The sequence below is a fragment of the Episyrphus balteatus genome, chromosome 2, assembly GCF_945859705.1.
Source record: "Episyrphus balteatus chromosome 2, idEpiBalt1.1, whole genome shotgun sequence".
Lineage (NCBI taxonomy): Eukaryota > Metazoa > Arthropoda > Insecta > Diptera > Syrphidae > Episyrphus > Episyrphus balteatus.
This window is the reverse complement of record NC_079135.1, coordinates 114284428-114312392: the sequence shown is the minus strand read 5'-3', so window position 1 is coordinate 114312392 and position 27965 is coordinate 114284428. Positions and strand designations below refer to the sequence as shown.

General features: G+C 32.1%; 2 protein-coding genes across 5 annotated transcripts in view; both read left to right on the top strand.

Moving 5' to 3' along the window:
* LOC129911146 (serine/threonine-protein kinase tousled-like 1) overlaps window positions 1-27965 on the top strand; it is a 194235-nt gene that overhangs the window by 22973 nt on the left and 143297 nt on the right. The window contains exon 1 of one of the 4 annotated variants that reach the window (XM_055988842.1): window positions 12456-13179. The exons of 2 other annotated variants lie outside the window; for them this stretch is intronic. In XM_055988842.1, coding sequence (XP_055844817.1) covers window positions 13108-13179 — 72 coding nt within the window. In that variant the 5' untranslated portion in view covers window positions 12456-13107. Of the gene's footprint in view, window positions 1-12455; window positions 13180-24665; window positions 25426-27965 lie in introns of those variants that run through there. One more of the 4 variants, XM_055988841.1, reaches the window with a different exon arrangement.
* Window positions 6159-7236, top strand: LOC129911160 (uncharacterized). Its single transcript, XM_055988867.1, has 2 exons — window positions 6159-6823; window positions 6890-7236. Exons 1-2 carry the CDS (start codon window positions 6485-6487, stop codon window positions 7172-7174), a joined length of 624 nt encoding a protein of 207 aa, XP_055844842.1. The 5' UTR covers window positions 6159-6484; the 3' UTR covers window positions 7175-7236.

Below are 27965 nucleotides of genomic sequence, written 5' to 3'. Positions count from 1 at the left end.
TAACATAACACCGCATTGGTTTGGTTATCAACCACTCACATTCTTACTCCAAAATGAGCATGATAACCAGGTGCATCCGGTAACTCTGCATTCCGAAGAATCCATTTATGTAAGTTTTGTTTTAATAAAGATTTGATTATATTGAAACTAATTCAATATTTCCAAAATTATTTATTTAGTTAATGGATACTTTTCAAGCTGAGCTACATGGAAAATCGTTGTTTGTGGGACGTCCACAGTAAAGATTTCAAACCAAAGACTTCAAAAACTAAATATAGGTACGACGCATTGGAAAAAAAATATTGCCTCAATGCTTCGGAGCTTTTGGTTAAGTTTCCAAGCCTTAAACCCTAATTTCGTCTCGAGCATAATAAACTCCTTAAAAATAAAGTGAAGTTGCAGTGGTTTGGTTATCAACTACTAACATTTTTGCTCAACGATGATCCAGATAAAAATTGACCCCGAAAGAGAAAAAAAATGAATTGGAAAAATAAGAATTGGTGAGACATCAAAGCTTTTTTGAACAGTGAGTGGAGTAGTAGTGTAAAGAAGTAAAAAAAAAATGTGGACAACCGACGATACACTTAGGCTGATTGAAGACTTTAAGGAAAATCCGTATTTGTGGAATTTGAACTGCAAGAAGTTTAAATCCAGAGCAATAAAAAATAACAAATACGAAGAATAGGGAAAGAAATATAACCTCAATACTTCGGAGCTTGTTGTAAAAGTGCAAAACCTTAAAACCCAGTTTCTTCGGTAGTGAAAAATAACATAACATCGCATTGGTTTGGTTATCAACCACTCACATTCTTACTGCACAATGACCATGATAACCAGGTGCACCCGGTAACTCTGCATTCCGAAGAATCCATTGATGTAAGTTTTGTTTTATTATTAGAGTGTTGAATATAGTGAAATTAATGCAATATTAACAAAATTATTTTTTTAGTTAATGGATACTTCGTCGGAGTCAGAAGTCGGGAGTTCTCATGCTCAACCTTCAAGCAGTACATCAGTTCTACTAAATAAGTTGAGTCACATAGAAGCTCTATTGACGGACAAATATTCGCTTTATGGTAGCTGCCTGGCAGAAAAACTTCGCAAATGCGGGAAATCAAGGCAAGTGATTCACACTGCGCAGGCACATATGGACAACGTAATTGCCAATTTAATAAATGGTAATTACGATAAAGAGGAACTACCAACTGTTTCAAATGTCGGAGTAAAAAATTAAAAAAAGGAAAATTTGTTTTTTAATTTTTTTGTATATCTTAACAATTTATTTATAAATAATAAAACTAAAAAAAGGTGTCCTGATGATGTCCTAAAAAGACGAACCGCGTAGGCTTACTTTTAAATAATTAAATAAAAATTTATTTATTACTGTAAAAATAACAAGTATTTTATTTTATTTTATCTTATTTTTAAAATATTTACTGCCCAGGCAAATGTAAATTTATGAAAATAAATAATCACCAATTTGGGAACAGCAAAGTAATGGAAGGAAAAAAAAAATGAGATGTTCGTCCTCTTAACCGTCTTAACGTAATGTCAAACCCTGACTGAAATATTTATTTTATTTTATTTTATATTATTTTATTTTATTTTATTTTATTTTATTTTATTTTATTTTATTTTATTTTATTTTATTTTATTTTATTTTATTTTATTTTATTTTATTTTATTTTATTTTATTTTATTTTATTTTATTTTATTTTATTTTATTTTATTTTATTTTATTTTATTTTATTTTATTTTATTTTATTTTATATTATTTTATTTTATTTTATTTTATTTTATTTTATTTTATTTTATTTTATTTTGTTTTGTTTTGTTTTGTTTTGTTTTATTTTATTTTAGTTTATTTTATTTTATTTTATTTTATTTTATTTTATTTTATTTTATTTTATTTTATTTTATTTTATTTTATTTTACTTTATTTTATTTTATTTTATTTTATTTTATTTTATTTTATTTTATTTTATTTTATTTTATTTTATTTTATTTTATTTTATTTTATTTTATTTTATTTTATTTTATTTTATTTTATTTTATTTTATTTTATTTTATTTTATTTTATTTTATTTTATTTTATTTTATTTTATTTTATTTTATTTTATTTTATTTTATTTTATTTTATTTTATTTTATTTTATTTTATTTTATTTTATTTTATTTTATTTTATTTTATTTTATTTTGTTTTGTTTTGTTTTGTTTTGTTTTATTTTATTTTATTTTATTTTATTTTATTTTATTTTATTTTATTTTATTTTATTTTATTTTAAATGGGAGGAAAAATGGGAGCCTAGATTCCAGATCATGGAACTGTCACCCAAATTGATCATGCTGCTTTTAACGAAGGCATTTTTCCAATATCCTGGCCATCAGAATAATAGAAATTATAAAGTTTATTACACTGTATATTACGTAACTTCCAATGCTCAAATCAATTTTTGAACTGTCTTTTATTATGCTGGTGGTTGGTATACCAAGCATGAAGTGGTGATTTTTTTTAGTGCTGCCAAATATTGTATATAATTACATTTTAAATAGGAATCGGTGCTGCCAAATATCAGTGTTGACAACATATAGGACCTTTTTCTTCTATTATAGGCTAGCGACCGAAGAAATATTTTCTCAAGAAATGTAGATATTAGAGGAAGAAGCCAAATGAGTTTGTATGATTACTATTCGTGTTATGGTTTACCGAACTTGGGATGCGGATTTCTTAGAACTCTTTGTTTTTGATTGTTGAACTGGGATTTTTCTTGAAATACTTGCAAAGCTGATGGCTGGTTTGATAAAGGTGCAAGCTGGACTTTGCGATTAACTCTTGTTGAACCTTCTTTTGAGTGAGAGCTTGCTTTTCTTAAGAGTTGGACATCCTCTATAATTATTTGGATGTCGGTCTTGCAATTGGCACTCCTGGTAAATGGCTGCCTTTGCACTAACGCAGATGAAATTCCTCACACAGTTCACTACGACATGTCCAAATTGCTGGCAGTTCCTACATTGAACTATATCATTGGGCTTGAAGCGTTCACAGTGGACATTAGGGTTCATGATAGTTGTCTTTGTGTATACTTCTGCAACGGTATTGCTAAGTTCTTCAACAAAGCTGTTTTATTCTTTGTTGGAGGTCTTTCTTGATCTGTAGGGAGAAACTTTAATGATGGGCAGTCCTCCGATTTTAAGCAACTCTTCCACTTCTACGGAACTGATGGTAAAATCAAGCAGTTTTACGTAGGAAAAACTACGGATTTCAGCAATGTTTCCAGAGAAATTTTGCTGGATCTACACACTTGAAGTCATTTCCGGCTTAATTTAATTTAGTTAATAGTTAAATGAATGAAAGCGAAAAACATACAAAAATATGCCTATATGCTATCATGGAATTACCAAGAGGTAGTATGGACATTTTGTCTGTCCACCTTGCATCCCAAATAAAATTGAAAGAACTATCAAGTCAGCAACAATTTTCCAGTTATATGTTGAGTAATTTATGAATCGAAGTACATTTTTGAGATTCCCGTAAGTTTCCTTCATGTTTGTTGCGTATGTCAATGAGACTAATGAAAGCTCATTCTTGTTGTGTAATAAAACCGCCTTCAAAACTATTAAATTGTAAGAACAAAGAGGTATTAGAATATTTCAAATGAGTTATATGTATATTAAGTTTCTGAAAAATGTGTACTTACTTAGGGTTGATCCGTCGATGACAAGCCGCCATTCATTCGGAATATGTTCGTTATCTAAAAGATCAAATAGCCCAGCAACGTCAAAGGAGTAAACAAGGATATTGTTTTGAAAAACATCATCAATACCTACTCAAAAAGCCTCTGAAATGATTTCGTTCTTAATTTTTTCTGTTAAATCGTTAAATGGATTTTAAAGTCTTCTTTTGGCACATTCCACTGCTTGAGACGAGAACCGTGCACTTTTGACCGTCTCCTTGATACCTATTTGTATCTGTCGTAAATTGTCGTTCTATCGTTGCTGAAGGGTGAAAATCTGGATCTTTAGGCTTCCAGTTCAAACATCCAGCAATTTCATCCTGATCCTTGGTATTTTTCAACTCTTTGTCCACACTGATGGTTTTCGGTTTGGTAACAGTGCTGACATCAGCATAACGTATCCGTTTCCGTGTTTTGTTGTGTTGCCCCTTTACGTTTGTTTGGCAAAAATAGCAGTCTTCTCCTCGTTTATAATCGAAAGCATTCGGTACTCGTTTTCGAGAGAAAGTAATTGTTTGACATTTGACTGGGTTGAGAGATAGACGGTTTTTTCCACACCAAACACTAATATTACCAATGTCAGCCTATAAATGGATCCTATCATGGTTAGCATTTTAGCATTTATGTGGGAAGGTAAGAAGTTTAGTAAGTAGTAGCAGTTGATTTTTTTTCTCTTTATTTAGTATGCGCTTTTTTTGCACCTCGGTGACACTGCATTTTATAAAGAAAATATATAATTTGTAAGACTGGTTCTCAAAACAACAGTTGACGCTTGAGTTAAAAAACGAACATAGTTTTAAAATAAAGACGATCAAACGATTGAGCCGTCTTAACCAAAATATACTAAAATAAAAAAAAAAAAAATACTGAAAACTTGAGAGCATTTGTAATTTGTGAAAATATTTATTTATTTAATTCGTTTTCAAAATGTACAGTGTACACTTCCGGATTGAGCAAAGTCTAATTTTCAACACCCTCCCTCCACGGTGGTGATGGGGTTTAATAATTTTTAAAATTTGTCTATGATAGCTTAATTATTCAGGCCAAAAATAAATAATAAGGTGGAGTTTCTCAAAATTTTTAATTAGTACTTTTGACCGGTTTTCATTGTAAATGCTCAAAATTACACTTGTCGAGGTTGTGAGTTGAACTTTATCGATGTAAGTTTGTTTTCAATATTAAAATTAATAATGACTTTACCTTATAACTTCTTAGGGCTTCACAAAAATTGTTTCTTTTCATAAAGGTAATCCACGCAACAAAACGTATAAGAAATTAAATTATCATATTTAATTACTTATACTTTTTACTTTAATAATTTCATATTAGTTTAATTTTTTTTTATATACCTAACTCAATCAAAATTAAAAAAATGATGAGGTTTTGAGAAAAAGATAGGAAAAATTAACACTCTAAAAGTTTCAAAGCAAACATTATTTTAAAAACCTTATATTGAATTGTATTGCCGGTGAACGCTTTATTTTATCCAAAATTGAAATAATTTTCTTATACAAATTTTGAGTCATTTATTTGTTAACTCAGATTTTGACCCTAATAAACTATTTATTGTGTAAATAGTGCTTAAATATTTGAAATTTGAAGTAATTGAATTTTTATTCAATGTTTGTATAATGATAAATACGTTTTTTAATACAATGTCACACCCGTTACAAAAATATGTCACACCGTTAGATTTTGTAATTGTTATAAAAACACAGCATTTTGTAAATTTCCTTCATATAGGTATTATATGCTTACTGGAAACGCATTTAAAATCTTCTTTCATATGAATACGATATCCACGACCTTTCATTCAAAAATCTACAGTATAGCTTTAGCTTCTTAAAGTCTCATCTAATCTTAAAGTATCATCTTATCTTAAGAGTTTTGTGACGTTGAAAGACAGGTTAATAAAATGTGATTTTAAAAAAAATATTAACAACTACATACCTTAGGTATTGAAGTTATTAAATAACTTTGTAGGGCCAAATTTTCGTCCTTGATGTTTGTGGGTGTCACTACACAATATTGTGAAGTATCAGTCTTCAAATTATATGTCACAATTTTGATAAATCGTAGCTTTGTTTATTTATTCTTAGGCGCTTATACTGTCCGAAGAACGCAGTAAACGTTGAACAGTTAAACGAAAATCGAATCAACAACAAAGTTAGAGAACAAAGATAAATGAAAAGACGTTTTTGTATTTTCAAATATAAATATAAACAATTTTATTAATAAAATAATATAAAGTATTTCAAATGATTAAACATGAAGTATTAATTTTGAGTAAACAATGATTTGAATGATTACTATTTACAATATTCAACACAGAAATGAAAATTATATGAATTAACAGTAAAAGGATGTCTTATAGCTTTTTTTTTAATAGTAAAAAAATCAGGACAAAAATGAAGTAACTGTGTCACACGTCACACCCTTACAGTAGAAAAACCCATGATTAAACCTCCTTCATTTTAAAAATAAATCAAAATGTGTGCATACCTTTGATTCTCACTGTAAATATTTATAAATCAACCAACAGTTCATACAAAGTTTGTGTTCACTTTTGTATGCGAACAGTACAAAAACAAAACGGTATGCGAAAGAGAGAATTTGATAAGAGTGTGTGTTAATCCTATTAAAATTAAGAGAATAAACAAACAAAAAAACCAAAAACAAAAACTTGTAGATTAATAATTGTGTGTTCATATTCGCAATTTTAGTTTAAAGACAATTGTCTCAAAGTGAAGATGTGGAACACAGAAAATACTTTAAATTTAATAGCAGATCTCGAAAAGAATCCTTGTTTGTGGGATATAAGTTCACCATTATACAAACTTCGTGATAAAAAATATGAAGCATACGAAGAATTAGGTGAAAAATACTGCGTTACTCCTTCCGAAGTGGAGAAAAAAGTACAAAGTTTAAAATCACAATTTCGAAGAGAACATAAAAAAGTAAAAGACACGGAGAAAAAAGCTAAGGTTAAATGTAATTGGTTTGGTTATGCGCCATTGATGTTTTTGCGAGATGGGGTCGAAGCGGTAAAAGAAAAGAATGTTTTTAACACAGCAGGTGTTAAATCTGATGTGAGTCTATTTTTTAATGACATTGTTTTTTGAGTTTATGGATTTTTTTAATAATAATTTGCTTAGGTGTTATACAATACAGTGGAACCTGATGAAAATTCTGATATTAATGAAATGGACTACAGTTCTACCATGGATTCACAGTCTCAATCTGGAATAACTGCAATAACTGATATACCACCGACAGTTATTAAAACAGAATCAAGCGAACTTGGCAATAACACTTTGGAATGTATGAAAACGCTCATAGATTTCGTTACCAAACGTGATGAATTTTCAATTTATGGCGATCATATTGCTGAAAAACTACGAAACAGTGAAAAAAGTAAAATGGAAATTCACATTGCCTAACATCATGTCGATAATATAGTCTTCAATTTGTTAATGGGTGTTTATGGAGGAGGAGTGACAAATGGTGCTGATGGTCCTGCCAATACAAATTCAACAACAGGAATTTCAAGTGATTCAATTAAAGAAGAACAAATGTGAATTTGTATTTTTTGTCTTATCGAATAATAAATTATTGTTTTTTTGTTACTATAAATACGAAAGTCTTTTTCATTTATTTTGTTTTATAAAAGAGATGGCCCAAACTAAATCCAGCGTCGGTTAAAATGAGACATTATGGCTTGAAATGACATCAATAGATAAAAAATATAATTTCTTGTTCTCAAAAAAAAAAAACAACGTAAAACTTGCTATATGACGATTCTTAATTTTAAACTAAAAACTATATAATTGTATGATTGTATGATTGGTGTTTCCACGGTACAAAAAAGCTTCAAATATTTATGTTAAATCGGACTTTTTTGGTCCTTCCTTCTTTATGCAATTACAACTTTATTTCATACTTTTTCTCGACATTTCGTTAATTGTTTAAAAAAAAACAGCTAAAATTATGATTTTGAGGTCAGCAACTTCAACCTTAAATATCTCGACTTTCCCATAACTGAATTTTATAATATTTTACACACATAACAAGTTCTTCTCCACCTTTCATTTGATACTAAAGTCGTCACTGTACACTTCGAGCCATGACTCCATAGAAAATTATTCCATATTTAGAAGGATTTAATAGAATTATGTTTGATTAGATTAAGCCCTGTGCATATGAAAGCCACCAGCGAATGAACGCAAAATGAAATTTTATTTATTTTTTGAGGAACAAAATTTTGTTCATGGAATGTGTTTGGGCGAATGTCCTTATCATAAAAGTCAATTTGTTTGGATGATAAGATGTCAGGAGCAGCCGCCATCTTAGAAAATAGGTTGGCACCGTTCTTATTTAATAGCTCCATTTTTTCTCATTTTAAACAAAAATGTAAAAGGATAAACTTATTCTCAATGAAATTATCTATAAATGATAAATGAACGAATTCCGTGAGTCAATTAAATTCAATTTTATAGTTGGTCAAAGTCCGGGTTTGTTAAGCAAGGTAAGGGCAAAATGACTTTGTTTTCAAATATCTGAAGAACTTTGTATTTGTTTGGGCCATTCTTGAATAATGAATCAACACGATAAATTAATCCAACGCCATTCTAAAAAAAAAACATCCCCAAAACACAGATTAACCCAACTCCAAGTTTCACTACAAGAGAAATGCATTTTGGATCAATTTTTTTGCATTTAGGGCGTTTAACATACATCATAGAACCATTCCGTTAAATTTTAATATCATTGATCGACAATACAAATTCTTCCAAAGTGTTTTTCCCCGGTATTGAAACATTGAGTCATATTCGCATGCAAAAAAATGAACTTGAGCTCTTTTTCAATTTTCAGAACATTTTCTTGAGATCGAAGGTGAAGGAAAACGACATAAAACAATTGACATTTTTTTCTTTTAAATATGTTTATCAAAAAATTCTTTGCCAGAAACAAATTGTTACCAATTGTCAAACAGACAATTCTCTTTGGGAGGGTACCTATACAAATTTTAAATCATTATAATTTTTTCAGGTTTTAAAAACTACCTATATTTTTGTCATTCAAATGATCGAACCAAGATCTTTAAATTCAAGCAAAATTAACAAGTTGCTCGGCAAATTCCTGTTAATTGCATTGTATATATTTCGGAGCATTTATTTAAAATATTTTATTTTAAGCCATAGGTACAATAGTTTTTTATAAGTTTTGTATTTATTTCTTTAAACCAAATTTTTTTTTTCTTTTTAGGTAAGTTGAATAAATATCGATGGATGACTCTACTTTTATTTTACTTTGAAACTTAATATTTTGGTAGGTACAAAAAATATTTGTATTTTAATTGTTTCATAATATTTATCTTCAATTAGACGGCTAAAAAACAATAGAATACTTTGAGGCGGCGCGCGCTAGTAAAAAGGCTAGATTGTCGTTAATAAGCTTAAATCTAAAATTGGGTGAAAATTTAGCTGCGTGAAGCTCAACTGCGACCTCTAAATTTTTGAACCAATCTTGTCTAATTCATTTGTCCACCCAAAATTTTCGTTTGTCTACCCTTCAAAAAAATTTTAAAGCAAATTTTTTTTTAATAGAAAGTCTGAAAAATGAAAAATCGTCTAAAACGATCAAATTTTTTCAGTAGAGGTACACTGTGGTGTATGCGTACTTTTTTGGGAGTTGCCATAAAAAAATTCTTTTTGGAATATCTCCTAAACAGAGGGTGCCCAAACGATGATTTGTTATACGATGATTGTTATACGTAAAAAACTCAAATTGGAAAAACGACAAGAGTTTGAATTTTTGAAAAAAATTAATTTTTAGGGATTTTAGGTGAACAAACGTGGACAAACGAATTAGACAAGTTTGGTTCAAAAATTTTGAGGTCGCAGTTCTGGCTTCACGGAGCTTGAAAATTTGGAAGGGGGTGGAGGGGGGGGGATGAAGAAGCGTAGTACGTAGTGTACGAACCTTTGAAACTCGCTTGGCCTCGTTCAATATTTAAGTCTGATGAAAAAAGTTGTTTAACTAAAATTAAAAATTACTAAGAAACAGGGGGAATTCGACAAAAAGACAAAAAGCTACTAAAAAATGCAAGAAAGTCTTGTTAATGATTTATGTCAACACTTATGTAATATGACTGTACATATTATTGTGTATTCGGAGTTTACAACCAAATAAAAAAAGAATTTAAAAAATTGTTTTCCTGTGGTTTTGTAGAGTGATCTTTATAATTTGTTCGTATAACTGACCTACACTTCATATCACGCACCATATTAATAGTAATAGGTAATTATACCTTTTATAAATATGACAGCTAAAGAAACACTTGTAACCATCTTGACAGCGCAATCGATTAGCTTAAAAAACAAAATGGCAACCAAGTAAAATTGGCTTTTCTTCTCAAATAATCTGAAATTTATACTCAGGGTCTTCAAAGTCATCCTATTCGTCATGTCGTGCGTCGTCGGCTGTTCAGTTAGCGCAATAATAATAATTTAGAAGTGACTTTAGAATGGCATTGCCATTCTGTGGTTATTTGTTGCACTTTCCTCTTCTTCGACCATGTCAAATACATACTCTACACACGAGTACATATTTAATACCTACAACAACTATACAACCGTCATCATCCATTTGCAGTGCAATGGTTGTGAGTTTGCCATTTTATATTTATTACAATAATCTCTTTTCATTTCAATCTCTTCATCTGCATGGAATACAGAAAAAAAAAAATGAAAAAAAAAATGAGAAAAAAATAAAAAAAACACGCGAACAGAAGGAAACCCCTTTCGCGCAATTCGCCCCCTTCTTCCCTTTTGATAAATAGTGGGTTGTGGGATACCGAAAAAAAACAAGACTAAAAAAAAAAAAATAAAAACCAAGAAAATATGATTTTTTCCCGTTTTCTTTGTGCATTATATGTGCGAGAGTAGTGCATGCGAGTGTATTCGGTTGTACATTAATAAAATGCAAAATGCAGTCCGCCCACCTGCCTCCATCATCATCCATCCGTCGTCCACCCATTGCATTCATCGCACCATCGACCACCTCTTGCGTAGAAATGTGTGCCTGCCTGTGATGCATTGTGTGTGCACCTTTAAAAACTGGGGCGAAGGCAAAGGGGTTACCTTCTCATTCTGCTCCACATGAGCCCCACAGCTGGGATGCGATGATGATGATGGGACTCCAGGGAGATTGCACAGAATCAAAAAAAAAAAAAAAAGAAAGAGATTTCTAGAATAGTATACACATTTAGATGCAGCAGCAGTACCCAATTTGATTAGAGGGAAATGGGGAGGGGTAAGAAGGGGATGCGGCGAAATAAGAAGAGGAGCAAAGCAATGGTTCCATTGGGATAGCAGCATGATGGGTAAAATTGTTGGTGGTTTTTAGGTTATGGAAAGTGGGAAAGGGAAAAAGAACATTGAAATAGGAATGGGAGACGAACTGGGAATAGCACCCAAAACAGGCAAAATGGAGAAGGTCGAACATTTTTCGCATTTCCTCTCTTTTGTGTTATATTTTCTATGCCAAGTTGTGCTGTGTTGAAGTTGTGCTTGCCTGCCTGCTGAGTGTGTGTATATGTTGACGATGTGATTAGGACAGGACATGCTATACAACCCAGTGGTGGAACTGTACTCTCTATACACACAGTTCAATATCTCGAACTTTGGGATTGAACTTTAGAGATCTAAAGCGCACTCACACCCAATCCGCCATCATAGCAGCCAGCAGCAGCCAACAGTGGGCAGTCAGCTACAGTGAGAACTAGCTATCAGCAACTATAAGAAAATCAGCCAGCATAGTTCTCTCTCTTTGGTGTTGTGTGTCGTCGCGATGGTGACGCGGCGTTTTGTGTCCAGCCAACAAGCAAAACCATAGATTAAATATATAAGCCAATTTCTTAGCCGTGTTTATTCCATTATTCTATTTCCAAGAAAACTCTTGTTTTGTGTGTTTTTTTTTGCAAATTAAGAAAAAGACAAGGAATGAATTGGAATTCCTCTCCATGTTGTTTTTTGGTGGCAATGATGGTGATGGTGCGGTGATTGGTGGTGTTTTCTGGTGCGATGGTGGTGATATAGAGGTGAAGGTGGAAATGGTTGGTGGTGGATGATGGTGGCATTAAATAAAACAACAGATAAAAAAGTATCTGTGTGGAAAAATAAAAAAAAAAATAAAAAACAGTATCTGTAGGAGGAAAAAAAAATGTATCTTTTTCTTATTGTCGCAAGCACTGTTGCCTACCCCAAAAGTATATAATATACTTTTTTTCTACATACACACAATTTATTATTTAATTTTTTCTCGTCGTTTTTTTTTTTTTTATTTTACTTATTTTTTTTTGATTTTTTTTTTGCCATTCCTTCGGGTTTGTTTTTCTTTCATTTTTATTTTTTTTTTTCGGCGGCGACTTCGACGACGACAGTGGCAGCCAACAGCCAGCTTTTGTTGAATGTGTTAGTGCTACTTGGATAACTGTTTGACTCGGTTCGGCAGTCAGCGGGTTTTTTCGAAGTGGTTTTGGTTATGTTTTTGTTTTTGGTCTGTATTTTATTCGTGTTCCTTGTGTGTCTTCTAATACAAATTTCTCACATACAATTATAGAATTATTTTGAGTGAATATTTAGAAAAATCACTCTTGAACAATGTAAAAGAGAGGAAGAAAAAATTAAAAAAAAAAAAAAAAAAATTTCATGTGATTTGTGTAGTTTGTCACCCTCGACCATCATCAACCACCCCAACCCCCTTCTCTCCTTCCATACACAAACCGAATTGAATTCTTTTTATTACAATTTTAAATTCAACAAAACAGAGAAATAAAACAAAAATAACAAAAAAGAAATAAAAGAAAAAAAAAAATAACAAAAAAACCGATCAGGGCTAAACTGCATTTGTGTATAGCCAGCCAGCCCCTTGCCCCCTCAGTCACCAATGTTGTATAGTTAATTTTTGAAGTATTTTGTATCTATTGGTTTGGGGTTATTGAGATGCAAAGTGAAGTGTTAGTGCAAAGTGCAAGTGCCTCGCGGTTTCACTTAAAGCTGCTTGCTGCTCAGCTCAGTGTTGCGATTGCATTTATATAAAAAATAGAAAAAGAAATAAAACAAAAAAGATACATAGTACTTGATTATTTTGAGAGAGATTGATACAAAAATAGAATCAAATTGTATTGAAAAAAAAAACTGTGAACAAAAAAACAATGAAGTTGTGATTTAGGGAATTAAATTTTTTGGTTTGTTGTTGTTGGTTTGTAAAAAAAAAAAAATTTTAAATAAAAAAACGATTTTATCGATTTTCAAAAAACTACTTTTTTTGTTGGTCTTTCTTCAACAAAAAATCTTTCTGTGTTTGGGAAATGTGCAGTGAATTGCAGAACTATTATGCAAATGGGTCACCTGACGAGCAATTTTACTACTACTATCAATATGTGAGTGAAATATTAAAAGAAAAAAAAGTAACCAACATTAAATTTTTATAAATTTAGTTTTAAATAATTTCTTGTTCTATTTCTTTTGGAACAAATAAGTTACATTTTTGTTTTTACATTGTTTAAGCAAAATTTATATAAAAATGGTAGGTACCTACAATACTGACCAGTTTTCCTATCTCTAATTTTTTTTTATGTCTCTCTTGTTCAATTTAATTTCAACAACCATTTGAATCTGGTTATGCGAATAATAAGGTTTTTTTTTTCTTTTTCTATGTCTGTATGTTTGTTGCATACCTATACCTTGTCACCTTGTTTGTGCACTTTCTTTTTTTTTTTTTCTTGTATTCTTAGTTTTTGCTTGATTACTTTTATGTGTTATATTTTTGTTTTGTCTTCAAAAGCAAAAAAATTTAAATGCATTATAATTGCGAGGTGTACACTTGTGTACAGCCTTGGTGTTATCGGTGAGAGTAATAACCTTATGGGGACCTCGAATAAATAGAGAACAAAAAAACTAACTTGAAAATATGGTAGGTTGGCAAAATATAGACTTTTACCAATAACAGATTATTTGATTTTATTTTCTTCCTAAATTATTCTTTAATATTTTTGATTATTGTTTTTATTTTTCAACTTAGTTTTCTTTTTCTTGAAAATAATTTTTTTCAACGCTTCCATAAAATTTGCTGGAAGAAGCAAAAAAAAGTGATCATGTGCACTATAAGTGATTGATGCTTTTTCCTTCATGGACTTCTAAAGGTTGTTGTATTCGACAGTAAACAATTATTGTAGAAATTCAGGGGTGAGTCAATTAAAAAAAAAATCGAAAGGATTTCTGTCCTTCACAGGAACATGTAATCAAGTGTTTTGTATTGATGTTTTGGCTTAAAATAGAGAAATCGGAAGATCAAGAATTTCATCAGCTATTGACGCTTTTCGAACTCAGGGCGATACCTATTTCAGTTGTGTTAAAAGGACTCGAAAAATGTATTTTAAGATGATCTATGTGCAGAACTGAAATCGTCATTCCACTAAGAGGGCTTACCGTTAAAATTTAATTAGTTTATAAATAATTTTATTTTTTAATAATTTTTTTGTTCACAAAAATCTTAATTTTAATTTTTAAAAATATTATGGCAACATCGGCAATTTTTAACCTTAAAGGCTAAGGTCATCAAAACCAGTGCTTTACAGCCTGGTTTCCTAATAATTTGATTTAGTTACTCCACTGTCCAACAAAAATCAACTGGTGTCATTATTAAGTTGACATTTTCTTTAGTTATATATTCGTTTTGCGTTTGAAATAAGCGGGTTACTATGGTGTATACGTAATATTTTGAAGTCAGCATTTTTTTATTTTTTTTTTTAATTAGCGGGTCACTATGGTGTATGCGTAACTATTTTTAAAGTCAAATGAAGTGTTCAGAATAATAAATGGGTGAAGTCCATTTGAAATTTGTGCATTATACCTCATTCTCTGCAACTTAAGGAACTTTTGATAAAAATGCTTCACAGATCAATAGTCCCATATTCCTTGAATATTTGTCTTCAATTGTTTTTAAAATAAAAAGAAACACTTAATTTTTAAAACTTTAAACATCCAAATTATAGAAAAGTGGACTTGACCATTTTTTTTCTGAACCCCTCAAATGTTAACGATGTTTTATTTTTGAGATATATTGAGACGGGTTGGGTTTAATTGGCTTTTATTGGACATGCCTTGACCTTTTAAGTGGTTAATATTCAATATTTTGATTCCAATCACCATCTTCTTCAAAAATTCCAATGTCCTACCCATATTATTGACGATTTTCTAAATTACTTAAAGTTTCAATTTGCCAAGGATATTACTCATTGGCAAGCAATTGCAAATTTTAAATAGTCACTAAATAGACACTTGTTTTAAAATTCGTCAAGACTTAAGAGTTTTAATGTCAAATATCTCAAGACGTTTGTTGAGGATAGTATGGTTTTTTGTGGAGTGTTGCAGTTCTTTTTATTTTTTTTATTTAAAGTCGTTTTTTTTTTTTAGAAAATTGCCCCTCCCGTCTAAACGTGGACATCCTCCCAAATTATTGTATTGATTTGCGCTTAGTTTAGGAGAAAAAAAAAATTGTCTTAGGGCCTACCATTCTTTTGAAACGCTAGCTAGACCAAATCTATTCGGGTTAAGTGCCATAATACTGACACTTCCAAGTGTACCCATTATGAATTTGATAAACATTAGTGTTTGCTTATTAATTTCTAATAATATGTCAAAAAGGTAAAGTAAATGACTAAAAGCTACATTTTGCTGCTATAAAGTTTCTTTATAATATTTCGAGCAACATTTTGTACGACGTTAATTTTTTTTGTCTGAAGGGTTTAAAAACTCGTGTAGATATTTTTATACAAAAGTATTTTTTTTTAAATCGATTAACCTCATACCGATTAACTTTGGTTTCAAATAAACCGTTTTATCTATCAACATTATTCAACCACACTGCAAACTCGTTTCTTCCCTTCTATTTTATTTATTTATTTAAACAAAATTGAACTAATACAAAATCATTGAGCTGAACAAGAAAGAAAAAGAGATAACGTAAAGTGTTTTTCTTATTCAATTTTTTTTCTAATACATATAATCGATGCGATGAATCATGTATGTACACAATTCATGTATGTAAAATAAAATAAAGGAAAACAAATAACACGAAAGAGCATATACAAAAACGGCATTTACACTAGAATACATAACAACCCAACGTTTTCCATTTCTTCATCCCACCCTCCCAATCCCCATCATTCCAATGTTCTTCCACTGAAAAAAAAAAACAAGCCTGACTGATATTATGTATCAGATTTCCGTTTAACTCTAAATTTACTCTTCGTTCTTTTTCTTTATCAATCTCCGTCCTCACAACTCTCTGCACACAATAATTTTGTATATTAAATTCCAAAAACTCTCGTCTCGCTGTCCCCCGAGATCCCCCATCAAATTATAGGTACGTATAAGGTACAATATTGCTGGGCAGGGCTCCACCTCAAAAAAAAAAAAAAAATATACCCAAGTTGCTAACAGCAGCTATGACCAGGACGACAACAACGACAACGGCAACGAAAATACCGACGACGATGTCGGTGGCGATGGCAGCGCAGCAGCATGGGCAATTGATTGTCATATCAACACACAACACCAACAACACAAAACCAAGCAATAAGCAAGCAAGTAATGTGCGAGTCGAGTTGCGAATGTAAAGCTCCCTTCACATCCAACCACCGGCAGAGCAACAGCAAAATCAGCTCAACCAAATAGCATTCTTGAAAAAGTTTCGTACATTTATAATTCGGCAATTGTTGTTCTGCTCTGCTCTACAACTTATTTGCTTAAAAAAGTAAATCAAATGATTGTTGCGCTGCAGCAAAATATCAACGCCGTGTATATCGTACTTTGATATACGTCAAACAAGATAAAAATCTACGTCGGCGTGTCGCCGCTTCGGTGAAATTAGTTGGATCAAAACCTTCCACCGACGAGCATGTAAACGTGGGAAAACATTTTTTTGTTCGCCTGCAAAAAAGTTCTATATTCACTCTTCCACCACCACCACCACCGACGACGACCGCACATAATGACATAACACATAGAAGGTGGTGGTATCCCATGGCTATACGCAGAAGTTGTTGAAAAATAATGACAACAATGACAGTGACACATGTCAAAACACGGTCTTTTCAAATGAAAAAAAAAAAAAATAATAAACACGAGAAGTTCACACTCGCCCACTCAAAACCTCAAACAAACGGCACACACGTGTGCGCGTTCATCGCTGGCAAGAGTCACTGACTGACTGACTGCTCGAACGAACGAATATAAAAATTTCACATGAACGTGAACTCAACTTAGTCGCCCCAATCAACAACTATGATAGTCCTAATGTACCAGAACCAAAAAGTTGCACTATCATAGCCTCCGGCTCGAGCCCCCCTGAATCCCCATTAAAACAACATTCAAGCTCATATCGTATTGAAAACAGCTGTTTTTCCATTCTCTCTCTTTTTCTCTCTGTCTCTCTCTCTATCACGCTCTCTTGACGTTGTCGGTATAAAATTAGCAACTGAAACCACATGGTTCGTTCTATTTTTGCTAAACAAGCGACAGCGACAGCTCTTTTTGTTATGACTTTCAAGTTTTGAGAAGTGTGGAGAGAGCGGTGCGACGCGGAGTGACAAAGGGGTTTGTCAGACCTGGCGGATGTTGCTTTCGCTACTACACACAACAACTTTGGCTGCATGCCGGTCGCTCGAGCTCGACGAGTTTTCCTTCTTCGTTCTCTCCATCCACCATTTTGCGTCAATTAAAGCGACCGGACCGGGTGCTGTTGTTAGGTTATGTTATATTTTATATGAAGAACTGTGAGCAAAAGCGATACGGTGACGGTGTACTTGCGGGAACCTTATCAAGATTTTAATTATTGGTTCTGTTTTGCTTAAGATTTTCTGCTGTTGTGTGCGGTTAAGCTGACGTCTGCGCCGAGTCTGGGTTGCTTTGGTTATGGCTGATGCTGCTTGCTACTCCTGCTGTTTATAGTGGAAACTGGTGTGTTGCTCATGGCATTGCCGTCATCAGCAAGCACACACCGATTTGTGAGACTTGCGAACACGTAACACCGACGACAACGATGTGTAGTGTAGAGTGTTCTGGTATCGGTTTGTCGGTCATGGAAATGGAATGCATGCATGGGAATTTAAAATAGATTATTATATTGATTGTGTGTCAGGTTTAAGCTGTTTTAGTACTTTTTTTAATACTTTTATTTAGTACTATTTTGTGTGTGAGTTGATGGATAGGTTAAATTAAAATATTAGTTGGTACTTTTTGAAATAGGTATTAAAGGCACTTGTATTAAATTGTATTAAATTGTTTCATTGAGATTATATTAAATTTATAAGAAAAAGGTTTTAATGTTTTTATTCTATCTTTTTTTTTTTCTGGCTGAGCATTCCTGTTCTCAAATATTAATGGATTAATAGGCGATGGCAAATGAAGAATATGATGAATAGATTTTAATTTCGGTCCTTCGAGCCGGATTTGAATTATTGCAGTTGAATGTTAAATGTCAGTTTATAAAGCAGATCCGTATGCATATTTTATGGAGACATGAAGAAAACAATTTTGTTTTCTCTTTAGGCCATAGATTTTTAACACAGACATTTTTACACTTTTGGTGTTTTAATTTTGTAACCCTCAAACTAAAACAGTTTTTAATTTTTTTTTTAATTGCAGTCTTAAAAAAACATTGCTTTCAAAAATGTAGAAGAATATAAAATATTACTGTATTTGAACTTGAAAATCGGTTTAAACTTTCCTTAGCTATTAGGTCACCAAAGCAAAACAATGCTATTGCTTGAAATTTCAATAATTGATTTAAAGCCTTGCTATGTCAACATTAGCTATGTTTTATTTTCCTCGTGATCCGGATCAGATCATTTATTTATTTGTGAAACAATAACAAAACAAATTCCTGCTTTTATTGTAAAGCTAATAAAAACAATAATCTGATCTGGATCACGATGAAAATAAAACACAGCTATTGTCATTTTATAAAAAACAATCATCAAAACTCAATTGATTTTATATTTTCCTACAGCGGTATTAAAAAAATTAAATTTCGATGGTCACTATGGCGTATACGTAACATTTTTTTTTAAACATATTTTTCTTGGTAAAAAAAAATATTTTGCGAAACAAATAACGAAACTAGTGGTTTGAAGATTGTGTTTAATTTTCTGTAGTGCCTTCATTAAAATTTGAATCCTCGTAAATGGCTTATTATTTAAAAGACAACACCACTAAGCCAAGAACAAAAATGTAGGGTTTTTAGCAAAACAAAAAAATTATTTTACCTATACACTGTGAGGAAAAAAAGAATGCTGAAACTCTGAAAATTTGTGTATCTATTCTGTTAAATAGAACAGAGGCGATGAGAATTAAAACTTTACGAAAAATTATATTCAAATCGGTTACAAAATTCAAGTTAAATATCGGGTTTAACTTCTAGCCCCATATAAGACTTGAAAGGGTTTTTCGTTTTTTTTTTTTTCAAAACGAATGATTTATGAATACAAAGAGTTTTGCGTTTTATCTACTCATTTTTTTTTTTTTTTTTTTTTTTGATAAAAAGCTGTTTTAGTATATTTTTTATCTATGCGTTACATCATTTTACGTAGTAATTTTAGTCCAAGACCTCCTCTTAAATAATTTTGAAATCAGTCAATCATATGACTGTAATTATTCTTCGCCTTAAAAATTTTTATATTTTCTTGTTTTTGTTACAATTTCGAAAAAAAATAATAATAAAATTCAAAGTAAAAAATTTGTAGAAGAAAGAATAGTTCCAAAGTATTTAAGCATTTTTCAAATCTACAACTAAATGTTTAATAACTATCGTGGAATATTCTACGTCAAAGTTTATGCTTTAAAGGCAATACGTTTATAAAGAATAGTTCTACGCAAGTTTAAGATTGGAATATTCGATCATTTAAATTATGTAATATAAAAAACATGATAATTTTCTCATGAATAATAATAAGAACCTTTTCATCTTCAAAACTTATGCGAATTTGTTTATTGTTCATTACGCCAGCACAGTACATTCTCAATTTTTTAACTTATTCATGAACAATTTTTATTTTATTGAAAGAGTTGATCAATCACCATCAAATTTGTCAGTCCGTTTAATGCATACAAAGGTCAAGTGGTTTCATTCCTTATTTAACAAGAAAATGTTACACATACGCCACAGTGACTTTTCAAGTAGAAAGTTTTAAAATTGATACAAAGTCGAATATTGTCTGCTCTTTTTAATAATTAAATAAAGACTTTGTTGCGAAAAATTAAACCAAAAACTGAAATTTCAAACTTTGATTTCATTAATATTGCCAAGAGAGTAACGGTGGATTGAACTGATAGATACCTACATATAAAGTTTTAACTTATTTTTGTTAAACAAAAATATTAAATAATACAAAAAATACTTCTGTTTTCAACCCAGGGAGGAATTTTGTTTGATCTACAATTTTTTTTTTTTAATTTTAGATCATTTAGCAAAAGTTCGAAATGAAATTTCAGGTCAGTTTTGAGTTTTTAAATCTTAAATTGAAAACTAGTGGCTTTTACTGTAGCCAGATTCTGTCTTTTATTTTTCAACTATGATCAAAACTGATCACTACATTTTACATATTATAAAAAAAAAATATTTTTTTTTATAATTCACAAAATAAAGTCAGTAAAATAAAAAAAATACCACACAATAATAAAGAAATTCTAAATAAAAATAAAAACCTACTACTATTGTACTTTTTTTCAATTCTACAACCCTGTACAACAGCAACACTAAAAATATCAGCGCCTACCATCTGTGTTTACATTCTCATAATACCGTGTGTGCGTCGTGTCGATCCCGGTCGTCGTCGTCTCAGTGAGTAATCGGCTGAGAACGAAACAATATAATAATAAAAAAAAATATAAACGTACTAAGTGCATAATAATGTTAATAAAACTGATTTGCAGAGTCAACAACAGACAGTAATCAACTTTGAATTTTCCCATGGTATATATATTTTTTTCTCTCTCATTCTCTCTATATCTCTTCTGTCATATTCTTTGTTCGTTCATGCGCACAACACAAGTAGTAGAGCAAGATAAATTTTTGAACACAAATAAAACAAAAAAATGACTTCAATAAAGAACCCTTTTGGTTAGCTCTTTCTCGCTTATCATATTTTAAGCTTTAAATTGACGACGACGGATGGCGGCAGGCATCGAAAGGGATGGCAATTTTCATAAGATTTGCTTTAAAGGGAAACGTAGTGAATTGCTGGAAAATGGACTAATAAAAAAAGAAAAGTACTTTTTTTTTAATCACTGCCCTTCAAGAAACTTTTTAGTTCCGTTCAAAATATTTTCACTCTCCAGGTAGAAAACTAAGCCAAAGGATACTTTAAAAAATAGTTCTATACTACACGGAGAAAAAGACAACATAAAAATAAGCGGACTCCTGCATAGTGTTTTGCCACAGATGACTTCCGTCTTAAATTAAGCAAAAATCCACTTAATTTAAGATGAAAATCTTTTCATCTAAAAACAAGCGGATTCCTGCATGTTTTTTTTCGCAAGATGACTTCCGTCTTAAAATAAGCGGAAATCCTCTTAATTTAAAATGAAAATCGTCTTATTATTGTAAAAGTAAGAACATTTTTATCTAAAAGCGGATTCTTGCATAGTTTTATGCCAAGATGACTTCCGTCTAAATTAATCGGAAATCCACTTAAGATGAAAATCTTCTTATTATCATAAAAATAAGAAGATTTTCCTCTAAAATTAAGTGTATTTCCGCTTAATTTAAGTCGGAAGTCATCTAGGCAAAAAACCATGCAGGAATCCGCTTGAGCGGAAATCCACTTAATTTAAGATGAAAATCTTAGTGGTGTAGGCGGATTTCATCGTCGGATTTCAATTTCATCAATTTTGGTCATACAAATTTGTTTGTGCTATCGCCAGGGATTGATAGGAGTTTTCAATCGACAACACTTTTCCGCTATTTCAGAAAATGTCTTGATACTTTTCCAATTTTAAAGTTCAAGTGACCTCAACTCCAAATTTATAAATTGCTCCACTTAAAATAACAATAATTTTGGTTATTTTTGTTATTTTTCTTCGTTATTGATACTTTTCCGATAAAGTATTTTACAGAAGACCTACCAAATACAGTATCAATTTTACTCCTTTTTTCTGCAAACTGTCAACCCTGCCAATGACGAATTGTATTAAAACCACTGGCTCTTTAAAACCCCATCAGCTGAAAGAGTAAGAAAAAGAACAAAAAAAAAAAGAGGGACAAAAAATAAGGTGAAAAACATTTATCGCCTTTAAAATTTGTACTAGATTGCCATCAACAACCACCCGAGAGCAAGAGTGCACAGCTGGTGTACAAGATACCAAAACTGAGTATATATTTCTTCTCTTCTCTCTTTCCATCCGCCGCCCTTTAATATGTGTGAGAAAGAAAGAAATAGTTTAATATGTATGTGTGTGTTTGTTGATGCACATTAGCCTTGTACCCCGCGACTTGTTGTTGGGGTTTGGGCTTCCTTCATCAAAGCCCCAATGATAATAATAATTGAGCCAAAATGAGGGCGAAACAGATGAGACGAGAGAGAGAGAACAGCACACACTCTACACAAGACTAGGTTAAATATACGTGAGTGAGTGAGTTGCATGAATGCGCCTTGCATGTTTCTCTGTGTGTGTTTATGTTGATGTATAAGTGTGTGTATGGACATGGACTGCATTCATAAAATTCCAGAAATTCCAACAGAACTCGTGTTGCTTGTTGTTTGATGTGTGTTTTGGAGAGGTTTATTGACTAAGAGAGGCATGGTGGGGAGGAGAGAAGAAATAAAGCTTGTCGGCCGATCGGATTTCGGTATCGTATCGTAGTCGTAGGTCGGTTGTAGAATGACTGGCAGATTGTGTATGTTTGTTGTTGTTTCTGTGTAGTTCTTGGATAGACCCAGAAGTAGTTGAAGAGAGTTGGGAGGTTTTTTAGTGGTTTTCTTTTTGGCTCATTTTGTTGGAGCCTGAATGGGAGAACATAATAAAGTACGAGTATCAGTGTCTCTTGGTATCAGAGAAATATAAGTACGATAAAAAAAGTACTAGGCATATAATATTGGGGAAAAAAAGAGCGAGATTGCATAGAAGGCAAGGGCGCTCGTGAGAGTTTTCTCGATGATTGTGTATACACGGCGACGGCAAACGACGGACGAACAGAGACGATAGCGAATGACATTGCTTACTGTGGTGGATAATCGTGCACTCTGGTGGTGATTATAGTAATAATAATAAAATCGACAAAAGCGGCAACCCACAACCGCACACACACCGGAACGAGTGCGCGCGGAACAGATAAATGAACGAACGGCATTGCCCACTTTGTGTGTTGTGAGTTGAGTTGAAAATTATTGGATAGTTATTGCCAGCTTTCTGTTTTTATAGTCAGTTTCTTTGTTTATTTTTTAATTTTGTTTTTTTTTTTTTTTTTTGCAAAAAAATGATGATGGTTGACAAAAGGGGAAGAGGGAGGGGGGGAGGGGAGAGAGAGGGTTTGAAACCAGATGCTAGAGACTTGAGACTTCCGACGACGGCGACGCGATAAACTCTTAAGGAGGAAAACTATATAGCCTCTGTGAAGTTGGCCAAAAAACCATACAAGAAGCTTTGTACATTTTCGGCTCGAACCTCTTTAAGTTAGAAGATTGATGGTTTTTAAATGGTTTGGAATGACGACGCTGTTGGCGCTCGCTCAATTCTGAGTCCATCGTCGATTCACAGTCAGTAGGTATTCCAGTAAAGAAGAAGAAATGACTGGTGATCCGTGTGTGTTTCTCTGTTTTGCTGTTTCATAACACCAAGTTGTTGACTTTTAGAGAGATGGATATCCCCGAGTATGTGTTGTGTGGTGTTTTTTTTTTGCAGCACCCGCCCGTGTATCATGACACTTGTTTTTAGAGTCTCAACTCTAACTCTTGGGCCAGGCCAGGCCACCGTTGTTGGTTTTGTTAGTTGTTCTTTGGCGAAAAAGGCGATATGGTGAATTGGATTGGATGCATGGATTGGATATGGATAATGTGCTGCTAGGGCGTGTTGGTGTTGTAGAGCTTGTACTGTTGAATTATGTATGGGAGAATGATGCTTTTTTGCGGATCTTTTGTGTTGAACGAGGGAATAGTTTTCAATCCAACATCGTCGTCGTCATCGTCGTCGTCGTGTAGTCTTTTGTTCGTCTTCTGTTGGGGCCTTAGGGTGGCTTGGTATACTCTCTGGTGTTTTGCCTGATAGTTTTTGGAGTGTTCGTTGTTGTTTGATACTGGATGCATGCTGGCTGCATTTGTGGATTTGCTCATTGGGCACCGTTTCATCGTTGATGATGACGATGATGTTGATGATGATGATGGTTCTCTTTCTCTCCCAATTCTTATGGGTTATTTATTTACTCTTTTTTTTGTAGGTAGTGTATAGTTTTGATAACAAGTGCGAATGGTAGCAACAACTAGGTAGGTAGTTATTTCTGGGTTCTTTTTTGTGTTTTTTGTGTGTTTTTCTTCGTTTTCCTTTTTTGCGTTTTGTGCTGTGTCTCCTTGTGTGTTTTGTGCTTATATCAAGTTTCCATCGGTCGGATGGCGATGGCTGGATGTCGGCTGACACACAAGTGCGACCACTATGTCTACTTAGTGTTGTGTGTTGGAGTTTTTTGAGATTTTTTCGAGCAAAAGCACGGCGCATGGTGTTGTAGAGTATAGATTCGTTTGGTTTGGTTATGTGTACATAAGTTTTGATTGCGATTAGAAGGTCTTCAACAGCAGCAGCTCGGCAAGTAGTTTTGTTTTTTTTGATTGTGGTAGAGTATAGAAGTAGTAGTTGTGGATTCGAGCAACAAATAGAAGGATATTGTGTGTTGTGCATAGTACACACGCTCTGCTCCTGGTGCCGCCGCGCGTAGTGAGTGCGCGTTGCAATATAATATAATTGTACTTTTTGCCGACTGCTGCAATCGGGGTGCCAAAAAGTATTAAAATATACATTTTTTGTTGTTTTAAGTTCTTCTCGTCGTCGTCATTTGGTTTTGTCATGAATATCTATACAATATGTGTGTAGGTTGGTTTTTTAGTTTGGATAGATAGATAGATAGACTTTTGTGTTGTGTGAGACTTGTGAGAGTAAAAAAATCAATCTTCCTTCTCAGTTTTCCTTGGGCTAACCTGATATGAGGACATTTTAACTGATGCTCTTTTCTTGAGGACACAATTTTTGTATTTTGACAGCTTTAAAGAGTTGTTATAGTGCTAGTGAAAAGTGTTGTTGGATTTTATGTGCCTCTTAGTGAATTATATTCAACTTATACTTAATTTGTGTTAAAGAGTGAAAAGATGATGATAGAAATTAAGTGCCAAAACAAAATGATTAAAAGATTATTATTTCACTTCAAAATCATGTTTGCATATGATAAAGTGGTTGAAAGCGTATACTTTTGAATAATATATTATTGAATGTTGAAATAAAAAAGAGAAAAAAAAGAGAGAAAAAGTATAAAACAAAAAAAGAAAACGTTAAACGAATATAGCTGAGTAATGAGGGAAAGAGCAAAACGAAACGATGCTGCGAATAAGCTTTACAATGAAAGAAGAATGAACCGATTTAAGGTTAGTTTTTCCGTGTTTATTTTCTTTTTGCAAAGTTTGTTTTTTTTTTTTTAATTTTTTTAAAATGGATGTCGTACTGAAGTTGTTTTTGTTTTTTTTTTTTTTTTCTGTAGAAAGAGAAAAATGTATTGTGCATTGACGTTTTGGTAACCCTATCAGTATTTTTATTGAGTAAGTACATATCTTATATCTCTTGGCAAAATCATTAAAGACACAAGGATTAGATAGATGGATACTAAATGCTGTTTCTTGTTATGACTTTCAATGACTATAAACTGGAGCAAAGTGGACCGAAAAGAAAACTTTGAAAATATGTAAAAAAGTAGACTGCAAACATTTTTTTTCGTTTTAGTTCACATTCACTTCATTCCAAAAATTGTATCTATATGGAAAAGAAGAAAAAGTGCCAAAAATTATCAGTTTTATGAACTCGATCCAGTGTGAATATTAATCTTGAGTGACGAGAGAGAGACACACAAAAAGAGACTCAAAAAGAGACACAAAAACTATTCGGAAGTAATATTTTTGACTGCAAATCATTATTTTCGTTTAAACAACATCCTTAAAAGAAAATCTGCGACCAATAACCGGGTAGAATTTGTTTCTTACCTATACACTTTAAATTCTATAGAAAATAAAAACGAAGTTGAGGTTATAGCATTTGATAAGATCTCTCACAAAATTATCTTGTTCAAACTAAATTAACTTGGAATGGATGAAATCATCTTTAAAATCAGATTCTTTCATCTTAAAATACGGCGTCCCTCAAGGTAGTCATCTAGGACCTATCATCTTCATTTTGTCAATCAATGATGTAGATGTGGTAGAGTATTCTGAAGTGTATACTTACGCGGATGACATGAAAGTTTTTAGAATAATTTATATAACCTTAACGATGCTTTACCTCTAGAAACCGATTTGAATAATTCTCTTTTGTTGTGTAAAAAAAAAAACTCAAAACTTAATGCTGATACATTCCAAAAAATTACATATTTCTTATGATTTTGTCTTCCACCACGGTGCTATTGCCTATATCAATGAAGAAATAGTGCCCAGCAGAGTGACTAACATTGGAGATATAATTTGCTATAGTGAGCTTCACTACACTATGATGGTACCTATAGTATAATTCTATATTTGCGCAAAGGTATTTCCTAAGAGATCTTTTTCAAGAAGCGGTGGGCATTACTACCTCTTAATGATTCTATCCTAGTTAGATTCTATCTAAACCACTTTTTTCTCCCAGATTTTAGGTTGTAGATGTAATTTTTTGTGTGAGAACTCCCACATGATTTTCTTCGAGTTTTTCTTCAAGGAGCAGTTTGCGTTCTTTTATTGAGTTTCGAATGATTTTTTCTTCTCAGTTCGTACTCAAGGAAAAAGTTTCACGCTTAGGACAACACAGTTTATGTTCAAAGTTTCTCTCTTTCTCTCTCTCTCTCACTGCTTTTCTCTCTTTCTCTCTCTCTTTTGAGAAGAATGAACTCCTGAATATAGCTGCAATTGTATAGCTTCACCTACTTATAAAAAAAATCTAACTGTTTCTTCTTCGCTCTGGAATTAAAATTAAAAAAAAATTAGAAAAAAATTAATGGCGACGGAACAGGTGAAAAAGACATACAACTTTCATGATTTCACATAAATGTATTAATATAATAAGGTTCTATGTTATTGAAATTGCAACATAGAACCCTTTTACTGATTAGAACTTTTTTGAGCAAATTTTTCAAAATGAAATCTTATGGAAATGATCTTTTTTTTTTAACTAAAGTAAAAATAAAAGATCTTTTGATGTTTTTGCTGGTATTGATCAATAGGGGTGGAATCGGCTAACTTTTTTTTCATAATCGAGGTTGGGAATTTCATAGTTCGTATTAATAAACCAAAAGTTTAAAAACACTTAGATTTTTTTTCCCACTTCACTCTACAAGTCCTCAATAGGATTCAGATCTGGGGACTGGCTTGGCAATTCCATAAAACCGATTTTTTGGACGGATAGCAATTGTTTCACAGACTTAGTCTTATGTTTTGGATCGTTATCCTGTAGAAATGTCCACTTTAAAGGCATTTCCTTTACAGTAAAAGGTAGGATCCCTTAGGATTTCCTTGTACTTAAGGTGGTCCATCCGATGAAATGGCCCCACACCATGCCAAGAAAAACATCCCCAAACAAGAATACTAGCCCCACCATCCTTAACAGTCTATATTTTATTACTGCGGGTCACATTTCAACTGCCCCACGCGGGGAATTTCCGTATGGGGCATTCGGAAATGCCTCTTATGCCCTATAGGGGCATATATCCTCTTATAAACAAGGCAAAAACTATCTGTATTTCTTTCTTTAAATAATTTCATAGGTACTAACAATCAAAGAAAAAATTATCAGTTTCTTCTTGAGCCCTCAGAAGCACAAATAAATGCAGAGATACTTTCTTTAGCAGCACTTCACGAATGTAGATATCTTAATAATAATAAAATAAGTGACATTTCTTGTATATTTCTTTAAATATACTTTGCTGAATTCAACCTTTACTGCTATT

Excerpts from the sequence above, each read along its gene's own strand:
- LOC129911160 (XM_055988867.1), top strand. The coding sequence starts at position 6,485 with ATGTGGAACACAGAAAATACTTTAAATTTAATAGCAGATCTCGAAAAG. Across the intron at positions 6,824-6,889 it reads CAGCAGGTGTTAAATCTGAT|GTGTTATACAATACAGTGGA; the intron begins GTGAGTCTATTT and ends TAATTTGCTTAG.